General features: G+C 49.3%; 1 protein-coding gene across 4 annotated transcripts in view; it reads left to right on the top strand.

Annotated features, from left to right (window-relative positions):
• Window positions 1-13,833, top strand: part of INCENP (inner centromere protein) — a 33,166-nt gene extending 19,333 nt beyond the window's left edge. For 2 of the 4 annotated variants that reach the window (XM_054438226.2, XM_054438223.2), the window contains 8 exons: window positions 1,635-1,744; window positions 1,822-1,942; window positions 2,281-2,403; window positions 3,319-3,548; window positions 5,128-5,206; window positions 5,391-5,498; window positions 6,713-6,863; window positions 8,419-13,833. In XM_054438226.2, coding sequence (XP_054294201.1) covers window positions 1,635-1,744; window positions 1,822-1,942; window positions 2,281-2,403; window positions 3,319-3,548; window positions 5,128-5,206; window positions 5,391-5,498; window positions 6,713-6,863; window positions 8,419-8,633 — 1,137 coding nt within the window. In that variant the 3' untranslated portion in view covers window positions 8,634-13,833. Of the gene's footprint in view, window positions 1-1,634; window positions 1,745-1,821; window positions 1,943-2,280; window positions 2,416-3,318; window positions 3,549-5,127; window positions 5,207-5,390; window positions 5,499-6,712; window positions 6,864-8,418 lie in introns of all 4 variants that reach the window. The other 2 variants (XM_054438225.2, XM_054438222.2) reach the window with 1 other exon arrangement.
• The last annotated feature ends 1,094 nt before the right edge of the window (window positions 13,834-14,927 follow it).

The following is a 14,927-nucleotide window of genomic DNA, read 5'->3' as shown; positions in this document are numbered from 1 at the left end:
GCATTAGATACTCCCTTTCTGCTGCTTGAGTCAGGACTAGAGGGCTTGTCCTGGAATTCTTTCTGTCCGTGCCCCAGTGACTCCTTTGGAGTTCCAGGCTGTGTTGAGTTAGGCTGGAGGAAAACAATGGGGAACTCACTGCTGGTTGGCTGGTGCTTCCAAGTCTGGTCTTCTTCCCCATCTGCCTGCTCCTCTTTAGTTTTCAGAGGCCTCAAGTAGCCGCTCCTTGCATTCTGTCCAGGTTTTGTAGCTGTGTTCAGTGGGAGAGAGAGGTGGAGTGTGTCTACTTCATCTTACCCGTTACCGGGACCCGTTCTCTCCGTCTTTGGGAGGATGGTATTACCTTGGAGCCAGATTTCTTGAGAGTGCTCCTCCAGTTAGGCTCAGAAGGCAAGGAGAAATCGATAGTAACCAGTACAGGAAGAGGGGGCAGCTATTGGACACTGTGCCCAAAGATGGGAGTCTACTGGGGGCCAGGTTGGGGTGAGGGGTGTGGGGCTTCACTCTGGGTCCCAGCCTCCACCCAGCCCCAGACTGTTCAAGGGGAAAGCACCAGCCTTGTCCTTGGCCAGGGAGGGCTTGGAGCCCCTGCCCATCCCTGCTGGCTGTGCCCCTGGGACTTTCTGTGTCTGCCCAGGAGGGGGTGCCAGCATCAATCAGCTTTTCAGCCAAGAGTACTTTTTAAAAGTTGCCTTAAAAATGAACGTAGCCGGCTGGGCATGGTGGCTCACACCTGTAATCCCAGCACTTTGGAAGGCCAAGGCGGGTGGATCCCTTGAGGTCAGGAGTTCAGCACCAGTCTGGCCAACATAGTAAAACCCCGCCTCTACTAGAAATACAAAAACTAGCTGGGTATGGTGGCAGATGCCTGTAGCTCCAGCTACTCGGGAGGCTGAGGCACGAGAATCGCTTGAACCTGGGAGGCAGAGGTTGCAGTGAGTCGATATCGCGCCATTGCACTCCAGCCTGGGTGACAGAGCAGACTCTGTCTCCACAAAAAAAAAAAAAAAAAGTACATAGCCGTGTCACAGGAAGTTTGGAAAATAAAAGAAAGTTAATACCATCCCTAATCCATCTCAGTAGACTGTTAGCATTTGGCAATATTTCCTTTTATTTTTTTCAACTATTATGAAATAGTTGATATACGCAATAGAATGTATTATACATATAGTATGGATATTATAAAGCATGATAGTAGCAAGTTAACCCTTGTGTCTGCACCACCCCCTTACTGGAACATTCACCATGATTGGGAGAGCTGCCTTTCTGCTCCTCACCCTTCCAAGCTCATCCTTCATTTTCTTTTTCAATGCACAGTTTATGTAGTTGTCATCAGCACATAAATCCTATTTGGAGCCTGACTTTTGTGCTGCCCAAAACTTGGCAGGGCTCAGTGGAGGACACTGTGGCTCAGGCCCTCGCGAGGTAGCTGAGTGCTCCTGGGAGGAAAGACGGGAGCTGCGGGCCTTGGCTTGGGTGCTGTTGGGGCCACGTTGGGGACACCTCTGCCTAAGAAGCATTCTGATGCTGCCACCTACGTGGCTGCAGGCTGCTGGGGACTGTGGGCAGCTTTTGGGGCTGGGTGGGGGTTGTCCTTGCTCATGTCCCATCTCCCTCGCTCCCCGCCACCCCAGGAGAAGGAGCGGCAGCGCCTGGAGAATCTGCGGCGGAAGGAGGAGGCTGAGCAGCTGCGCAGGCAGAAGGTGGAGGAGGACAAGCGGCGGCGGCTGGAGGAGGTGAAGCTGTAAGTGGCCTGGCTCCCTGGACTGTGGCCTGTCCCAGCCTTGGTGGGGCTCCCCATGACTGTCCTATGCCCCGCAGGAAGCGTGAGGAACGCCTCCGCAAGGTGCTGCAGGCCCGCGAGCGGGTGGAGCAGATGAAGGAGGAGAAGAAGAAGCAGATTGAGCAGAAGTTTGCTCAGATCGACGAGAAGACTGAGAAGGTGGGAGCCTGGGCTGTGGGGGCCCAGGCAATTCAGACTTGGGCCAAGGGTTAGGACTGGACCCCTCAGGAAATTGCAGATTTGTCACTGTACCCCTGTACCCATCTCCTGTCTGCCCCACGGGCCCTGGAGTCCACTCGGCTCTGGGTTTCCCTGGCAGCCCTTTGTGAGTGGGATCTGACACTCAGGCAGGACTGGCTTCTGGTGTCCTCTCCCTGGGCGGTGGGAACAAGCCAGGTGTGCAGTGGCAGGTGGGGCCTGCCACACAGAGTTCTGGGCCCCACTCTGCAGGATTGAATGTGGGTGCTCCAATGGGCACATGTGGGTGGGCTCTGCAGGCCAAGGAGGAGCGGCTAGCAGAGGAGAAGGCCAAGAAAAAGGCGGCGGCCAAGAAGATGGAGGAGGTGGAAGCGCGCAGGAAGCAGGAGGAGGAGGCGCGTAGGCTCAGGTGGCTGCAGCAGGTGCGAGCGCAGGTGGGCCTCAGGGAGGAGGTGGGCGGGGTGGGCGCTGTCTCAGCACCATGGGGCCCTACTGGGGGCACCCCACCTTGTGGGGTTGACCCAGACCGTCTTGTTGCTTCATGCTAAGAAGGAGGTTTCCCAGAAGCCTCCAGGGCGGGGATGGTGACCAGAACCTGCCTCTCATCTTCTGTAGCAGCAGTAATTTGAGGGTTAAGTGCTTGTACTTGGAGCCAGACTGCCTATCTCAGCTCTGCCATTTATTAGCTGTGTGACTTTCTATAGGCTGCTTGACCTCTCTGCTTCCATGTCTTCAAGTGGCAGTGAGAGTTAAATGTGTTAATGTCTGTAAAATGCTCAGTAGTGTCTGATGCCTGCCAAGCGTTCTATACAATTGCTGTTATGGTCCACCCCCTGACTGTTCTGCTTATAAGCGTGAGGGCCCACCTCTTCCCAGTCAATCTTAGGACTCTAGAGAAGGCAAATCCATCATTAGGGGTTATGTGACTAGTCACCAAGGTCAGTTATTTACTGTGTGCTAGGCCCTGTTCTAAGTGTGTTGTGCATATAGACCCAGCAACCCCATGAAGTGTAGGAATAACTGCCGTCTCCATTTTATAGACTAGGAAACAGGTCAGAGGGTTTAAATGCTTGCCCGTTGTTTCATAGCTAGCGAGTTTGGCTCCGAGGTTCCTTTCTGCTAAATCTACAGCAGCAGCAGCTGTCACAAGATGCCTTTTCAGGCTGCTACTGGTGGTTCTGGCAGAGCCTTGCTCGGGATGTCCCACGGCGCCATTCCTGTGTTGTCCGTGGTGGTGGCTGATATGAGGGGCACCTGGGCTTCGGGGGAGTAGGGCTGCTGTCCTGCCTCTCTGGCCCAGGCCTGGCCACAGCACCTGATCTTGCTCTCCGTTTCAGGAGGAGGAAGAGCGGCGGCACCAAGAGCTGCTGCAGAAGAAGAAGGAAGAGGAGCAGGAGCGGCTGCGGAAGGTGGCCGAGGCTAAGCGGCTGGCAGAGCAGCGGGAGCAGGAGCGGCGTGAGCAGGAACGGCGTGAGCAGGAGCGGCGCGAGCAGGAGCGGCGCGAGCAGGAGCGGCAGCTGGCAGAGCAGGAGCGTCGGCGGGAGCAGGAGCGGCTCCAGGCTGAGAGGTGAGGGACCTGCTGACCCGCCTGCCTTCCCTTCATGTGTGTGGAAGAGAGAACCTTGCCTGGACACAGCCCCACCTGCACGTGACGGTTTGCAGGTGCTTTCCTTGGCACCAAACCCAGAGGCCTACAGCTAGTGGCCCACCTGAATACACTGCCCACTGGCTATGGGAGATCTAAGGAGTGGTAGGTGGGCTTGCTTAGGGCTTGGCTTGGTTCTGCCTCCAGCTGCATGTGCTGACCTCTTAGGTGTCTTTTTGTAACTGGCAGGGGTGTGGTGCTCAGAGGATGAGCTGATATTTCTCAGCAGGGCCACCATGAACATTTTGGGCAGGAGAGATCTTTGTGTTACATTGTAGGATGTTTGGCATCCTTGGCCCCTGTCCCCACTAAATGCATCTCCCCTGGTGAGGATGATAACTCAGATTGCCCCCTATGGATATTTTCAGACTGTTCCCCTGCCTTGGGAACCGTGGACCCAGGAGCCCTGGGATCTTCCAGCTCTGCAGATGCAGTGGTCTCTGTACAATAGACAAGAGTTCCATGTTTAGTTTGACAGGCATTTGTCCCAGGCCTACCCTGTGCCTGGTTGTTCTGAGAGTCGTAGGGATGCCAAGGAGGAAAAGCCACACTCACTGTTGGTCAGGAGATATGTGGGGTCCTGTGTCTGTGCGTGCAGAAGTAGAGCACAAGGCCCGTGTGCGTGAGACACGCAGGCCCCGTAGCTGTTTCCTCTCCCGCTCTACCTCCTGGGAAACACCAGGCAGCACTTTTTTTCCGTGTTCATCTTTGTGGGTGGCTTCAGGTTTATCAGAGAAGTGAAGAGTCACAGCCAGAGGTCTGTACTGCGTCAGGGCTGCTTGATGGGGACAAAGCTGTCCTTGGTCCTCTGGGCAGAGTCTGGGAAGGCGAAAAGGCATAGGGTGCAGCTAATGTGCAGGGTGCTGGGCAGGGCAGGGGGCTTTGAGGGTGGCAGTGTGATAGTCATAGTGTCGGCAGCTTTGGTGGGTACCTGAGCTGCATGTTTTACACCTGTTTCCTTTTTAGTCCTCAGTTGAAGCCCATGGTGGCGTGGGAGGCATCAGCTCCACTTCACACAGGGGGAAACGGGTCCAGAGAGGTTAAATGACATGTTCAAAGTCATGAGCCAGTGTGTTGTGGAGGTGACTTCAGAACTCATCCACAGCCCCTTGTTCATGCTTGGAGCCGGTGTCTGTCCTGAAGGTTAGGATAATAAGGGGTATTATGGATTATCCCATTTGATTCTCATGTTGACCCTGGAGGGAATGTGTTATGGTCTCCATTGTATAATAGTGTTATGAGGCTCAGAGACCTGAGTTACAAGGAAAAGCGGGGGCCAAATGTTGGGCTCCAGCTTGCGTTCCCTGCACCCTCAGGTGTGCACGCTTCTAGCCCTTGGGGCAAAAGCACAGCTCTTAGCTCTAAGCTGGTTGCCCATTCGGCAATCCCACTTTCTAAGGTGTGTCCTACTGGCTGGGCCTGGCTTCCCCAGCAGGTATGGGAACAGGCCTTGGGCTGGGGCTCCACTTCCTGTCCTAACAGGCTCTTGCTGGGTCCTCAGGGAGCTGCAGGAGCGGGAGAAGGCCCTGCGGCTGCAGAAGGAGCGGCTGCAGAAGGAACTGGAGGAGAAGAAGAAGAAGGTGAGGGGGACTGGGTTGCGGGCTCCCCTGGGGTCTGCCCTGAGCTGTGGGCCAGTCTGGACTTCTGCGGCAGGGGCTGCCTAGGGAGGGGAGGGAAGGGGAGGAGAAGGGAGAGGAGAGAAGGGGAGGGGAGGGAAGGGCACCTGCACAGCTCCCTAACACCCCGTTGCCACCTGGGTTCCAGGAAGAACAGCAGCGTCTGGCTGAGCGGCAGCTGCAGGAGGAGCAAGAGAAGAAAGCCAAGGAGGCAGCAGGGGCCAGCAAGGCCCTGAACGTGACTGTGGACGTGCAGGTGCAGCCTGGGCCCCAGTGGAGAGGCCCTCAGGTGGAGGGGCCCACTCTATTCTCTTCCCAGTAGCTGGAGGCACAGGCTATGTTAGGCCCCTAAGGAAAAGGACAGATACACTTGGCCCGATTGTTTTTACTATTTTTTACATTCTTTGTTATTCTAAAAGTAGAATTTGTTGAGGTTGGGGATAAAAAGGAACTAAACTTTATAAAAGAGTATAAAGTTTTTAAAAAAGGGACCCTCAGGAAAACTCTACTAAGCCCGTTGTATATCTTTGTAGATTTTTACATATGTAACCCTTTTAACACACACACAGATATCCACTCTCTCTCTCTCTCTCTCTCTTTCACCCATACACATACATGTTTAAAACGGGCACATACCATTTGGTGGCTTGATTTCCAGCCCCCCAGCCCCCACGGTTTTTTTTCACTTAGTATATTATAGACATCTGTCTATTTCAACACAGGTCAATTTCTTAGTTTTGATGGCTGTGTACCTTAATTGTGCTGGAATTCAGCCGGCTCCTCTTGATGAGCGTTTGATCTATTTTCACTTCACTGCTGTTACCAAACAAAACAATGTTTTCACTGCAGCATAGTTAAGATGTGAAAAACTTGGAAGTTAGTATGGTATCTGTCAGTGATGGATGGTTAAGTTGCATATCCTGGAGTCTCCTCAGCGGTTCCCAGGAGGATTCTAGACACACTGACCTGGAAGAAAGTTTACAATACACCTTAGCATGAAAAAAGGAGATACAGAGTAGTGTGTGTTCTGTGACTTTTTAAAATTAAAAAGTAGGCCTGGTGCAGTGGTTCTCGCCTGTAATCCCAGCATATCGGGAGGCCAAGGGGACAGATTACTTGAGGTCAGGAGTTCGAGACCAGCCTGGTCAACATAGTGAAACCCAGTCTCTACTAAACATACAAAAAATTAGCCGGGTGTGGTGGTGCACACCTGTAATCCAGCTACTTGGGAAGGCTGAGGCATGAGAATCTCTTGAACCTGGGAGGCGGAGGTTGCAGTGAGCTGAGATCGCACCACTGCACTCCAGCCTGGGCGACAGTGAGATTCTGTCTCAAAAAAAAAGAAAAAGTGATCCTGCACCTTTTGTTTCTCCTGTGAAATGGGAGGAGGTGAGCAGTGCCCCAGCACTCCTCGGAGGTGAGAGATGGGAATGCCGCGGAGGGAGCTGACGGCCACGTTTGTTTTTCCAGTCTCCAGCTTGTACCTCATATCAGATGACTCCGCAAGGGCACAGGGCCCCTCCCAAGATCAACCCAGATAACTACGGGATGGATCTGAATAGCGACGACTCCACTGATGATGAGGCCCATCCCCGGAAGCCCATCCCCACCTGGGCCCGAGGTAAGCAAAGCCCACAGCTCCCTGGGAGACTCAGGCCCTCCCTGGTCCTCACCTTGGGAGCCCTGGCAGTAGTGGGTTGGCTGCTGCGGTGTTGGGAGGCTGCCGTGTGCTTGAGTTGGCAGCTCGAGGCTCTGGCCTTGGGCATGCATGTGCCCTGGGGAGTGTGGGGCACCGTGTGGTCATTGTGCTTTCCTGAGGACCAGACCTATGAGGTTGGGTTCCTTTGTTCTCAACAAATATATGAAATTGCGCTGGGCTCGGGCATGGCATGTGCTGCTGGGTGTCCTGACTTGGACTAGGCCCCTCCTTAGAGTCCCATCCAGCAGGGCTGAAGAGACTTGGACCCAAGTAAGCCACCTGGGGCAGGGGCAGAGCTAGAATGGGGAAGGGTTTAGGCAGAACACCAAGCTGGAGCCTGGGGCTTCCGGCCAGCTGGGGGAGGCAGGAAAGGCCCTGAGGAGTGCATGAGGCACTTGAGCAGGATGTGACCTGGAGTTTACAGGCCCCAGCATTAAACCAGAATGTGGGTGAGCGTGACTGCAATGTCTCAGGCCTGAGTGCAAGGCCACCTTGAGTGAGCAGGGTAGGTGCTAGAAGTGGGTGCTGCCAGAGTGGATGGGGCCCATGGGTACTGTGGGTGCCTTGCAGTGGTTGCTGAGCTGGAAGTCAGGGAGGGGCGCAGACGCCCCAGAGGGAAGGGCCTGGAATCCCATAGCTGGTAGGCACTCTACAGAAACTTGTTTTTGTGAGTTTCACCTCATCTGAACCCTACAGTAACTGGCATGTGCTTTAAGCCTCTCAACTACTCGTGTCAAGTCATTTCGGAGACGGCAGTGAGCAGGAGCCAGCTCGCTTGCAAAGCCATCTAATTGGAGGTGACTTCGAACAGCTTACTTAAATAGTTTCCTCATCTGTGAAAGGGGGGTGAAGACAAGACCCAGCTGAGGAGTTCTATTGAGAGTGACATGAGTGAGCTCACGGCTGGCCCTTAGAGCCGCACCCGGTGCTGAGCAAGTGCTGGTGCATGTCTGGCCTCCTGATCCCCTGGGTCTTCCTCAGCCCCGTTGTCAGGACTGTGCCCTCCCACATCCACTGCCCAGAGGCCCCCTCAGCACTGCGCCAGGGCCTGTGGGGTCTGTGAGAAGCAGCTGGCCAAGGTGGTCGAGGATGGCATCCTATGCTTAAGCTCTGGAACTGGGCTTGTCTTCAAACATAGGCTCTGCCATTATTAGCTGTATGCCTTTGGGCAAATATGCTGAATGGGAGAATACAGAACCTTCCTCCCAGGTGGTGGTTGGAACAGGTTCAAGGAGTGCATGGCTCACGCGAGCTCTCGAGGACTTTGTACAGGTTAAGCTGCCAGAGGAAGGTTGGAAGGATGTGACACAAGGGCATTCTCTGGGTTTGGTGGTGGTGCAGGCAGGGGCAGGGCTGAAGAGGGTGACAGAGCTCTCTGTAGGGAGGTTGGAGAGGGTGACAGGGCTCTGTGGCGGGCAGCGGATGGGGAGGTTCATGGAGAGCCCCAAGGCAGTGTCTGGTCTGTGGTCTCCTGCAGGCACCCCGCTCAGCCAGGCTATCATTCACCAGTACTACCACCCACCGAACCTTCTGGAGCTCTTTGGAACCATTCTCCCGCTGGACTTGGAGGATATCTTCAAGAAGAGCAAGCCCCGCTATCACAAGCGCACCAGCTCTGCTGTCTGGAACTCACCGCCCCTGCAGGGCTCCAGGGTCCCCAGCAGCCTGGCCTACAGCCTGAAGAAGCACTGAGGCTGGCCTGCGGCCTTCTTGGCAGCCTCGCCTCCTGTCCGTGTCTGTCTGTCTGTCGGTCTCTGTCTTGGTCTGTTGCCCTCCTTCTTGGCATGTCGTCATGGAGGGCTCGGCCAGGTGTATATAAACGTCCTCTGTGCTGAGTGTTTCTGCTGCAGGTGGCAGGTGGCCCCAGGCCTGTTTGGAGGATGAGCTGGGTGGGTGGGTGGGGAAGAAACGGGCCCAGCCCCACATGGCCTGCAGACAGTGCTCTGTAAATAGTTGTTTTAATTTAGCTGAATGTTAGCATTTTAGTCTTTGGCATTTTAGCGTTTGGGAGGTAGATTAATAAAGTATATTCCTTCAAGCCTGCTGTTGATACCGTGAAGACTGGGCGCCTCAGCCCTGGCCCTGTAGCTGTGTGTCATGGGCCACCAGTGGCCTGCAGGACCAAGGTACTGTTCCGTCACCTGTGGTGTGCCTCAGGATCACCAGGTGCAGGCCCCCACCCTCGGAGATGCTGCTGCAGTGGGTGGTTCCACTGCCTGGATAACCCTTGAGGAACACTTCAGTTACTGTCACGATGGGGCAGGTGGAGCTCCTTCCTGTTTTTTGGGGTGCTCCCTGTTTGTAAAGGGGAGCTTGTTCATTGGGAAAGACCTGGGTCTTGACACAGCCCTGCCGCTTAGTCCCCTACCCTCTCCATTCCCCAGGCTCCACCCTTGCTGCTCAGGTGCAAATGGACTTGAGAACATCTATGTGCTGGTGAAGCATGAGGTCTGAGCAGAAAAGGGGTATCCCTTGAGACCACCTTGGGACCAGTGCTTGCAAGCAGCGAGATATTTCCCCAGCAAAACCAGGCAGCTGCTAATTAAATGCTTAGAACCAATGAAAGCTGGCTGTGGTCCTGCCTGTGAGCTGTACTGCTGCCTTCTGAATGCATACATCTGCTACTCTAGCCCTGGGTTGCCAGACTATGGCCTGTGGGCCAAATCCAGCCGCAGTCGGTTCTTTAAAGTTTTATCGAAACACAAGCAATGGAAATGCCTATTTCCATTGTTGTCTCCAGTTGCTCGGCTCCGAGGGCAGTGTTAAGTTGTGCAGCAGAGGCCCATCCATGCAAAGCTGAATATGTTTACTATTTGAACTTTTTCAGAAGTTCTGCTTAAGGACAAAATAAAGCCTAAATCCAAAAATACTTTTAAAAATGAGGAAATAGTGAACACAATAGATGGAAGTCTGGAAGTTTCTACCCATGCCAAGAAAAGCATTTTATGTTTTGTTCAAATATGTTGTGCAATTCAAATTTTTTTCCCTATATTCTCTGACTAGACACTTGTACTGAGTAAATTGGCGAGTGTGTCTGTCTAAAACCACAATATCAAAATATCACTTAAAGCATCTTTATATAGTGTGTTTAAGAAAAAGTTGTTATTCAGCAGAAAGGTAATTCCAATTGGTCTGCATATTTATCAGCACTTGATATTGTCTGTTTCTTATTTTAGCCATTCTGATAGGTGTGTACTGATATCTAATCATGGCTTTAATTTGAATTTCCCTAATGGCTGATGGTGAACATCTTTTCTTGTGCATTTCTGTCATCTGTATGTCTTTGGTGAAGAGTCTTCAAATCTTTTGTTCATCTTAAAATTGGATTGTTATATTACCGTTGGGTTTAAGAATCTACATATTATGGATACAAATATGGTGTCAGATATGTGCTTTGCAGCATTTTCTCCCAGTCTGTAGCTTGTCTTTAAAAAAATTTTTTTTTTTTAGAGATGGGATCTTGCTACGTTGGCCAGGCTGGTCTCAAACTCCTGGCCTGAAGTGATCCTTCTGCCTTGACCTCCCAAAATGCTGAGATTGTAGGCATGAGCTGCCATGCCTAGCCCAGCTTGTCTTTTTGTTTACTTACCAGTATTTTTCTCAGAACAAAAATTTTAATTTGATGAAGTCCAATTAATTAAATTTTTAAAATAGAGTGTGATTTTTTTTGTCATGTCTAAGAAACCATTGTCTAGTCCTAGGTCCTAATTCTTCTTTGTTTTCTTCTAAATGTTTTATTATTTTACATGTTACGTTTAGATTTATGATCTATTTTGAGTTAACTTTTTTTTAAGTATGAGGTTTATGTTTTTTGTTTGTTTAGGAGCATATGGATGGATGTCTAGTTGTTCCAGCACCATTTGTTGGAAAGACTATCCTTTCTCTGCTGAATTTCTTTTATATCTTTGTCAGGAGTTAGCCATATTGGTATGGGTCTGTTTCTAGACTTTTTATTTTCTCCCATTGATCTGTACATCTCTCCTTTTGCAAATACCACATAAGTCAAGATGACTATAGCTTTGTAATAAGTATTAAAATCTGGTAATATAATTCTTCCAATTTTATTTTTCTTTTAGAATTATTTTGACTATTGTATCAGTGTTACCTTTCCATTTAAATTTTAGGATCAGCTTAGCTACAAAAGTCCTGCTGGGATTTTGATTAGAATTGCATTAAATCTATAGATAAGTTTGGGGAGAATTCACATATTTGTGATCGCGTTTTAATCCGTGAACATGATGTGTCTCTCCATTTATTTGCATGTTTAGTTTCTTTCTTCGGCATTTTATAGTTTCAGCATACAGATCTTGTACATATTTTCTTAGATTTATAACTATTTTCTTGGAGCTGTTGTAAATGGTATTGTTTTTCTGATTTTTGGTTTCTACTTGTTCATTGCTGGTGTATAGAAATACAGTTGTCATTTGTGTCGGCTTTGTATCCCGTGATGCAAGTAAAGCAGTACTGAGGGAAATTTATAGGGCTCAATGCCTGTGTTAGAAAAAAAGGTCTCAAATCAGTGACCTCAGCTTCCACTTTAAGAAACTAGGAAAAAAAGACCAAATTAAAAGTGTACACAGAAAAGGGGAAATCATGCAAGTAGAGCAGAAATCGGACATTAGAAAGAGAAAATACAGAAAATTAATTAACCAAAAGCTGGTTCTTTGAGAAGCTCAAGAAAATTCTATTCAGACTGATCAGGAGAAAAGATAGATTACCAATGTCAGAAATTAGGTAGCTTCACTACAGATTCTACAGATATTAGAACAATAATAAGAGACTATTATGAACAACTTCTAGGAATACATTTGACAATTTAGATGAACCAATGCAGATTCCTTAAAAGATACAAATTACTTAGGAAGAAGTGGAAAACCTACATAGCTCTATGAAAGATGTGTTCTCACAAAGAAAACGGTAGACATAGGTAGCTTTAGTGGTAAATGTTGCCACGTATTTAAGGAAATAATACTAATTCTGCACAACCTCTCACAAGAAATATAAGAGGAAAGAATACTCAGTTCTGTCTCTGAGGCCAGCATTGCTTTGATCCCCAAATCAGACATTGCAAGAAAAGAAGACAATTATCCCTCATGAACATCAACACAAGAATTCTTAGAGTTTTATCAAGTCCAACAAGTTAAATAAAAAGGATTACACTTTTTGTTGTTGTTGTTGGAGGCAGGGTCTCACTCTGTTGCCCAGGCTGGAGTGCAGTGGTGGGATCTTGGCTTGCTGCAACCTCTGCCTCCTTGGTTTAAGCAACTCTTGTGCCTTGGCCTCCTGAGTAGCTGGGATTACAGGTATGCACCACCAGCCCAGCTAATTTTTGTATTTTCAGTAGAGATGGGGTTTTGCCATGTTGGCCAGGCTGGTCTCAAAACTCCTGGCCTCAAGTGACCCACCTACCTTGTCCTCCCAAAGTGCTGGGATTACAGGTGTGAGCCACTATGCCCGGCCAGGATAATGCATCTTGACCAAACAGAGTTTAGAATGCAAGGCAGGTTTAACATTTGGAAGTTAATGTAATTTGCTATTAATTATAGAGGAGGAAAATCATATGATTAAATTAGTAGATGCAGAAAGTCAATGATTTGATGATTCCACACTAGTAATTTAAGATAAAAGCTTTAAGATTTAAAGGGAATTTCCTCAGTTTGATAAGGCACTTCTACAAAACTCCAGCAAACACTTCCTGGTGAATGTCTAGACGCATTCCTCCTGCTACCAAGTCAAGTACGAGGATGCCCACTCTCACTCCTTTTGAACATTTTATGGTAGTTCTGGCAAGCACAGTAAGGCAAAAAGAAAAAGGCGTTGGGGAGGAAGAATTAAAACCTGCCAGAGACAACTTGTAGGAAATCTGATAGTATCTATCTAAAAGCTATTAGGATTAATACGGGCTTGGCATACAAGGTTAATATACAAAAATCTATTGTATTTCTATGTACTAGCCGTGTGCAACTAGGAATTGAAATTTAAGGAATACAGTTTATCATGTCCAAAATTATCAAAATCTAAGGAATAAGTCTGACAAAAGATCAGGAAAGCCTATGCAATACAGTGAGAACTTCAAAAGATGGCTGAGAGAAATCAACAAAGACTTAAGTGGGATATATATACTGTGTTCATGGATCAGAAACTCAGTATACTGAAGATGTCAGTTTCCCCCTAAAAGATTTAGCCCAGCCTTAACCAATTCCAAATGGCCTTTTATTTATTTATTTATTTATTTTGGAGAGTGTCACTCTGTTACCCAGGCTGGAGTGTAGTGGCATGATCTCTGCTTCCCGAGTTCAAGTGATTCTTGTGCCTCAGCCTCCCAAGTAGCTGGGACTACAGGTGTGTGCCATCATGCCTGGCTAATTTTTGTATTTCTAGTAGAGATGGGGTTTGCTGTGTTGGTCAGGCTGGTCTCACTCTAGTGATACACCTGCCTTGGCCTCCCAAATTGCTGGAATTACAGGCATGAGCCACTGCACCCAGCCCCAAATGGCTTTTTTTTTGGGGGGGGGGGGTAGAAATTTATGAAAAAATTTGGTTTTAAAATTTGTATTTATGCTGGATGCAGTGGCTCACACCTATAATCCCAGGACATTGGGAGTCTGAGGTGGGTGGATGGCTTGAGCCCAGGAGTCTGAGACCAACCTGGGCAACATCGTAAATCCCTGCCTCTACAAAAAATACAAAAATTAGCTGAGCACGTGTCTGTAGTCCCAGCTACTCAGGAGACTGAGATGGGAGGATCACGTGAGCCTGGGAAGCCAAGACTGCAATAAGCAGTGATTGTGTCACTGCACTCCAGCCCGGGTGACACAGCAAGACCCTGTCTCAAAAATTGTATTTAACAGCATAGGACCTACAATAGCTAAAACAACTTAAAAATAACAAATTTGGAGAGGTCACACTACATACAAGTCTCACTTCAAAGCTACAGGAGAAGATTGATTTGAATAACAATAAAACTCCGATCTCCCGCACAGCTGGCTCTGCATGAATTACTCTTTCTTTATTTTGATTCCCTTGTCTTGATAAATAGGCTGTGTCTAGGCAGCAGGCAAGGTGAATCCCTTGGGCAGTTACAAATTTGGGGGCTCATCTGGGATTGCCCTTGTGGCTACATGCTTATGGTTTGGTGGACCCCCTTCAGCGACGGATCCAACGTCAGCCCAAGCGGCTGCCTAGTTCTCAAAGCTCCAAGAATCAGGATAGTATATTGGTATAAAGGTAGTCATAGATATATGAACTTTTATGGAATCCAGAAATAGAACTACACATATATAATCACTTGGTTTTTGGCAAAGGTGGAAAGGCAATTCAATGTGGGCAGCAAAATTTTTTCAACAAATTGTTGTGGAACAATTGGATATGTTTTTAAAAAGCTCCAGCCCTTCTTAACACCATATATCAGGTTTAATTCCTAATGGATCATAGGCCTAAATGTAAGAGCTAAAAATACAACACTCCTAGAAGAAAACGGATTGCTGGGAAGATGGCCAAACAGGAACCTCTCCAGTCTGCAGCTCCCAGCAAGATCGACACATAAGGCAGGTGATTTCTGCATTTCCAACTGAGGTACCCGGTTCACCTCACTGGGCCTGGTTGGACAGTGGGTGCAGCCCACGGAGGGCGAGCCAAAGCAGGTTGGGGCATTGCCTTACCTGGGAAGTGCAAGGGGTCGGAATTCTCTGCCTACCCAAGGGAAGCCGTGAGGGACTGTGCCTGAGGAACGGTGCACTCCAGCCCAGATACTGCAGTTTTCCCACTGTCTTTGTAACCTGCAGACCAGGAGATCCCCTCCAATCCTATGCCATCAGGGCCCTGGGTTTCAAGCACAAAACTGGGTGGCCATTTGGGCAGACACTGAGCTAGCGGCAGGATTTTTTTTTCCCATAACCCAGTGGTGCCTGGAATGCCAGCGAGACATTACTCCCCTGGAAAGGGGCTAAAGCCAGGGAGCCAAGTGGTTTGGCTTGGTGGGTCCCA

This window comes from Pongo pygmaeus, chromosome 9 (genome assembly GCF_028885625.2).
Source record: "Pongo pygmaeus isolate AG05252 chromosome 9, NHGRI_mPonPyg2-v2.0_pri, whole genome shotgun sequence".
Lineage (NCBI taxonomy): Eukaryota > Metazoa > Chordata > Mammalia > Primates > Hominidae > Pongo > Pongo pygmaeus.
Note: the sequence above shows the minus strand (reverse complement) of the source record. Positions and strands in the feature narration are given on the sequence as shown.